The sequence below is a fragment of the Gobius niger genome (assembly GCF_951799975.1).
Source record: "Gobius niger genome assembly, chromosome: 13".
NCBI classification, from domain to species: domain Eukaryota; kingdom Metazoa; phylum Chordata; class Actinopteri; order Gobiiformes; family Gobiidae; genus Gobius; species Gobius niger.
The window spans coordinates 253,268-260,000 of NC_136864.1; the positions used below are offsets into that span (position 1 = coordinate 253,268).

The window sequence follows — 6,733 nt, forward strand, 5'->3', positions numbered from 1 at the left end:
CAGTCAGGGAGGTGTGGAAGGTGAGACGTACCAAAGGAGCAGGCTGGAAACACAAGAACAAAACCCAAACAGAGGTCAGTGTCAAGAGAAACATCTGGAGCATCAGGAACATCAGGAACATCTGGAATCTCAGACTCACCACAGTTGTCGCGGATGTAACGAACCATCTCACACTCCTGCAGAGACGGGGGTTAATTAAGTTAGTCAGAGAATAACTTAGAATAAAAATAATATTATAATAATAAAGTTATATATAAAGTTGTAATAAAGTTATAATAATAATAATAATAATAATAATAATAATAATAATAATAATAATAATAATAATAATAATAATAATAATAATAATAATAATAATAATAATAATAATAATAATAATAATCTCCACTTGCTTTGTCACTTGCAACCACACTCTCTCCCTCTTCCCCAAACCTGTGCCTCACACCCAACCTGGTGTCTCTCTTGCTTGTTTGTTTGTTTGTTTGTTTGTTTGTTTGTTTATTTATCTATCAGGACAGTGTACAATTACATAATGCTCGAGAGCAAAGATGACCGACTGTAGCTTCACAAGCTAATTTCATGACATAACTAGAACATTTTGCAATTGGCTTGTTGCACGGTATTGTCATGGATGGTGGTGGAGTGAAGAAAGTAAAAACCCAAAATGCAGGACTGCAACAAAACTGGTGATGTTTAATGGATGAAAACCAAAATAACAAAATCCAGAGACAAAACTAAAACAGACCGGGGCTGACATAGACAATGACGCGACAAAGGACAAGGGAAACACAGGGGTGTAAATACAAGAGGAAACGGAGCACAGGTGAAACACATCAGGGCGGGGCAGGCAGGTAACGAGGGAAGTAAAGCAAAATCACAAGGACAGAACACATGTCAAAATAAAACACACTAGACCAAAGACAAAACATACAAAAACAGGGGAACAAAAGACAAATCATGACAGGTATGGCTATGCTAGCTCCTCGGACCTGAAGCTGTGAGCGCCTGGACTTCCTGTCTGTATTCTTTTCCTGGAATAATAATCACATTTTCTAAAGATTACGTTGTGGGCAGTGAGTTCCTGGTAGATGATCATTTACTGTGTTCAAACCTTGATGTAACAAGTTCAGAGGAGACGCCTGTGATCATAAAGGATTGATAGTTTGTCTTGAAGCTATAAAAGAATTGAATAAACGGCACTATTTCAAATGGTATAATGCATGAAGTTAATGTTAGCCTTTAGCTCCAAGACAAACTCACTGATGCTTATAAACACAGACGTCTCCTCTCCGGGAATATTCACACTGTACAGCAACTCGTTCACCTGCGGTAAGTGATCGTCTACCAGAAACTCACTGTCCACCACAGAGTCTGTAGGAAATACGATGAATCGAACGGGTCAAAGCTCATCTTAATGGACATGAATACGAACAGGAAGTGCTAGCGCCCACAACCTCAGCTCAGAGGAACTAGCGTAGCCACATTGTGCATAATAATTGCATAATAGTGCTTTATATGCGAAAGTCCCTATTAAGTTGCATTAGAGTTTATTTTATGTGAAAGTCCCTTTAAGGCGAGACACTGCAGGTGAATAGGGGAAAAAAATAAATGTAGAGACGTCAATTTGAAACTTTTGCTGAACATCACAGATATAAATATGAGGAAAAAATGTATTGCACTTTTTCTGTCATTTTATGTTTTCACATAAAAATAAGGCATTTTGAGCATTAAAATGGCCAAAATTGTCTATATTTTGGGCAACGAAATCAAAATAATGAATTGATCCAGATTAAAATGTATGGTTTTATTTTATTGACATATTAGTGACTAAGATTTTTTCAGAGGGGATTTTGGATATTTTGTTTAGTTTTTCAATAAACTAATCATCAGTGAAAAAATCTGTAAAAACTCAAATTCCGCCTGTTTTTTTTTGTTTCAAAGCTGAATAAATCAGGCTAGGAATTAGATATTAAAAAAACTGTCTGAAAAAACCTTCAAAATATTGTTAGGCCTCAGACTGTAAAGTTTGGAGTCTGTGGGAGCTTCTATAAGGGTTTCCTCGTTGCCCGAGTGCGGCTTCTCTCATTCAGAGAAAACCAGCCCTGAAGTTTTGTAGCGAGTGCGCATGCTCGGCCCGTTCTTCCACTTTTCCGCTCCAGCGTCTCGTAGGAGGAAAAACACCATATTTGGGTGAAAGCGTCATCACGGGGCCCCTTAGCAGGACACGTGGATGTCAAATCTGTCAATATTTATGAATGAAAACCCGCTTGAAAGACGGCCTTTCTACTTCCGGGTCGCCCCCACCTCGCAGACAAAACGTCATCAAATAAACATCATGCGGGTGAGTTTTGTTATTTTTATTCTCTGACATGAAAACTAAGATGTAAAGGGAGGAAAATAGATAAAAATCTCCACTTCGACCACTACGTGAAAAATCAATACTTTCACCTGCCGTGTCTCGCCTTAAGTTGCATTATAGTGCTATTGTGAAAATCCCTATGTAGTGGCATAATTGTGTTGTAATTGCAAAAGTCACTATTTTGTTGCAGAAACTCTTAACACTGTATAAACTGTTAAAATCACTGCCAGACTTCAATGTATCAGAAATTCTATTAAAATGCCGGCAAGAAAAGAGAAAGCATTAGAAAAGTGTCACAGCCATATTTGAACTGGCACCTCCCACACCAAAGACAAGCTCACTGTCACTGAGCTGCAGCTCCATGGTAACTGTACCCTGAGGTGGACTAATTTTTGTCTAAATTATCGAGCAGAAGTTAGTTCCCAGCATACCACTGGAGGAGAGAGGTAATGTCCCCGTTTTAGTGAGTGTGGGACCATAGGCAATGATTCATGTACTTCCCGGAAGGTGCTATCACTGAGCTGTAATTCCAAGCAAACATGGGCCTGATGACTGCTTGGGTTTTCTAAATTCACAGGCTGAAATGTGATGGCAGCAACACACTGGAGGGGTCATTTCCCTGTTTTTAATGAGTGTGGAACCATCAGCGACGATGCATGTTCTTCCCAGAAAGTGCTAAGTCCAAAAAAAGAAAAATTTAAAAAGAGTCAAAGTCAGGATTTGATCCAGCAACCTCCTGTTCACTAACCCAGCTCTCTACCAATGGAGCTACTAAGGCTGAGAAAAAACAGCGGATGTGAAATTAATCTCATTAAAGACCCTGCACTTGTGTATTTGCAGGAAACGGATTAACAGTTTAGAAAATAATATATTGTATCATTTTGTAATTGGGGTACATTCCTGGCTGCCCAAAGAATCGTTGAGAGGGGGTTTCAGCCCTGCAGCACCCTCGATATGGAAGCAATATTTTGGTAAGACCCATATAGTACGAGGAACACACAGAGAGACGGACAGGAAACAGTCGAATTGAACTTCCTGTGATTGTACAGTTGAGAAAAACGTGAATTTGGAGGCAAAAACGTCCAAATTAAAGCTGATGTCTGTGACAGAGGGTTAATATAAGTATATACGAGTCCAAAAGTGTAGCTTTTGTGAAGAAAGGGGGAAATTTAGAAAATTGACGAATTTCAGGAGAAACTCTGACAAAGGCCAGCATGGTGCCAGGCTAAGACCTCTGGCGATTTTCACGGAGGATGGGCGGGCCACTTACAAGACATTTGAAAGGCATTTAAAGCCATTTTTGGCGATAGCGGCTGCGTGTGCACACCATTAGGTCCAGGTGGGGAATGTGCACGTGCGCCGGATTGGGTCCGTTCCAAACCGGCCAAGTCTGTGAAAGATATGAGGCTTTGAAATTTGCTGAAAATGGCCTCTCAGTTGCGGCCTTGTCATGACCACGCCCAATAATTTAAAAAAAATGTAGTTGATGATTTTGAAAGCCACATGGGTTTGGGACATGTCGGCCAAAATTGGAGGCTTTCCATCGAAAGCTCGGGGATCAGGGGCCAGAAGTTCAAGAGGTACGATTTTGAAGGTTTGAGGTTCGGGCCAAGATGGCCGACTTCCTGTAGCATTTAGGGCGGGGTCATAATATCATTTTTGACATGTCTTGACGTGGTCTATGTCCCTGGCCAATGTCACTTTTGTACGATGATTTTTTTTTCGACCCCTCCTCCATTGGGTCAATGTAAACTGCCTGTTTGAGGGGGCGCCACAGAGCCAACTTTTATTATTTTCTCTCACGAACCCCACCCAAAATTAGAGCTTGCGGAGCACTACGTTTTGACCCCTGTTACTTGCGAATCGGTTCACGTTTGCTACGTGAATTCTTGCATTTTCGTCCCCCGTTAACGGTTTTAATGAGTCCCTCGCGGGACACTGCGTGTCCGTTGCTCGGGCCTAATAATAATAATAATAAAGTTATAATAATAATAAAGTTGTAATCCTGAAGCGATGCGCTCGCTCTGTGGGACAGACTCACGTTCAGACGTTCTCCGGTCGGACCTCGAGGACCCTGAACGCAGCACAGACAGGGGGCGTTAGAGAGCGAGATAATCACACTCACACACACACACAGCGCCCCCACAGGTCAGGAGCAGCACTGCACACACAGACTCACCGTGTGTCCAGGGTATCCCGGCTCTCCAGGACCTCCAGCTCTGCCCGGAGGACCTGCGTTTCCCTGAGGACCAGGAGAGACCAGCGTGAGACCGGGACTAAACCAGGACTAAACCAGGACTAAACCGTGACTAAACCAGGACTAAACCAGGACTAAACCAGGACTAAACCGGGACTAAACCAGGTCTAAACCAGGACTAAACCAGGACTAAACCAGGTCTAAACCAGGACTAAACCAGGACTAAACCAGGACTAAACCAGGTCTAAACCAGGACTAAACCAGGACTAAACCAGGACTAAACCAGGACTAAACAAGGACTAAACCAGGTCTAAACCAGGACTAAACCAGGACTAAACCAGGACTAAACCAGGTCTAAACCAGGACTAAACCAGGACTAAACCAGGACTAAACCAGGACTAAACAAGGACTAAACCAGGTCTAAACCAGGGCTAAACCAGGACTAAACCAGGACTAAACCGTGACTAAACCAGGACTAAACCAGGTCTAAACCAGGACTAAACCAGGACTAAACCAGGTCTAAACCAGGACTAAACCAGGACTAAACCAGGTCTAAACCAGGACTAAACCAGGACTAAACCAGGACTAAACCAGGACTAAACAAGGACTAAACCAGGTCTAAACCAGGGCTAAACCAGGACTAAACCAGGTCTAAACCAGGACTAAACCAGGTCTAAACCAGGTCTAAACCAGGACTAAACCAGGTCTAAACCAGGACTAAACCAGGTCTAAACCAGGTCTAAACCAGGACTAAACCAGGTCTAAACCAGGTCTAAACCAGGACTAAACCAGGTCTAAACCAGGACTAAACCAGGACTAAACCAGGACTAAACCAGGTCTAAACCAGGTCTAAAGCAGGTCTGACCCGTGTGTGACTCACCCCTCGGCCGCGGTTCCCTGTGCGTCCCGGGAGCCCCTTGGGCCCCTGCAGACCGTCCTCTCCCTGAAAGACACAGACACGTCCAGATCATTGTTGTTCCTCATGTTTTACCTGCGTGTGTTTGTCACATGACCTGTGTCACATGACTTATCCTCATGTATGTGGCGTGTTTGTCACGTGACCTGTGTCACATGACTTATCCTCATGTATGTGGCGTGTTTGTCACATGACCTGTGTCACATGACTTATCCTCATGTATGTGGCGTGTTTGTCACGTGACCTGTGTCACATGACTTATCCTCATGTATGTGGCGTGTTTGTCACATGACCTGTGTCACATGACTTATCCAGTCCTTTAAAGCCCTGATGAAGACTCTGGTCTGAACCGTGGGCCATGTTCAGGTTTAATATAAACCCGTGTTTGTCACAGTTTGAAGCACGGACTTTACTTTAGGTTTGAAACAAACAAACTTCAAAGTCACAAAAACTACTCGAGGCTCCTCCAGTGAGGCCCCCGGGCTCCTCCGTGTGGCCCCCGGGCTCCTCCATGAGGCTCCTGGTCTCCTCAGGTTTAATCAGTGAAATCGAAGCCAAAACAAACGGAGCTGCTCTGTTTATTCTGACGCATTCTTCCACAGCCCAGGCCCTGGACCGGCCCCTGGACCAGGCCCTGGACCGGCCCCTGGACCGGCCCCTGGACCAGGCCCTGTGTTCTCTCTTAAATATTTAGTTTAAAATCAGTAATGATGGTCCTGAACTCACCATGAGGCCGGGGTATCCGGGGAAGCCCTGGTCGCCCTGAGACACAGACACCAGCGTTACCAAGACATACACAGTATTCTGCGGACTGTAGTACTGCAGTACATACTGCACTATAGAAAGAGTACTGAGGAGAGGCTCCAGTACAGTCTGTACTGCAGTACAGACTGCAGTACAGACTGTAGTACAGTCTGCAGTACATAGTGAGTACTGACTGCAGTACTGAGTGAGTACAGACTGCAGTACACAGTGAGTACAGACTGCAGTACATAGTGAGTACTGACTGCAGTACAGAGTGAGTACAGTGTGAGTACAGTGTGAGTACAGTGTACCCTTGTACCTTGTTGCCCCTGGGTCCCGGGGCTCCGTACCCGTCCCGTCCGTCCTGACCCTGTAACAGACACAGACTCAGAGGGCGATCACAGCCATGTTTAAAGTAAAGACTCAGACCCTCGGGGGGGACTCACCGGGGGCCCTCGGGGGCCCTGGGGCCCAGACACGCCCTGCACTCCTGGCTCTCCGGGCTGGCCCTGCACAC

General features: G+C 44.5%; 1 protein-coding gene across 1 annotated transcript in view; it reads right to left on the reverse strand.

Annotated features, from left to right (window-relative positions):
• Window positions 1-6,733, reverse strand: part of col6a4a (collagen, type VI, alpha 4a) — a 105,341-nt gene that overhangs the window by 32,020 nt on the left and 66,588 nt on the right. Inside the window, exons 34-40 of the mRNA XM_079570267.1 lie at window positions 6,663-6,725; window positions 6,536-6,586; window positions 6,199-6,234; window positions 5,437-5,499; window positions 4,539-4,601; window positions 4,401-4,433; window positions 140-176 (exon numbers count right to left, since the gene is read on the reverse strand). Coding sequence (XP_079426393.1) covers window positions 140-176; window positions 4,401-4,433; window positions 4,539-4,601; window positions 5,437-5,499; window positions 6,199-6,234; window positions 6,536-6,586; window positions 6,663-6,725 — 346 coding nt within the window. The remainder of the gene's footprint in view (window positions 1-139; window positions 177-4,400; window positions 4,434-4,538; window positions 4,602-5,436; window positions 5,500-6,198; window positions 6,235-6,535; window positions 6,587-6,662; window positions 6,726-6,733) is intronic.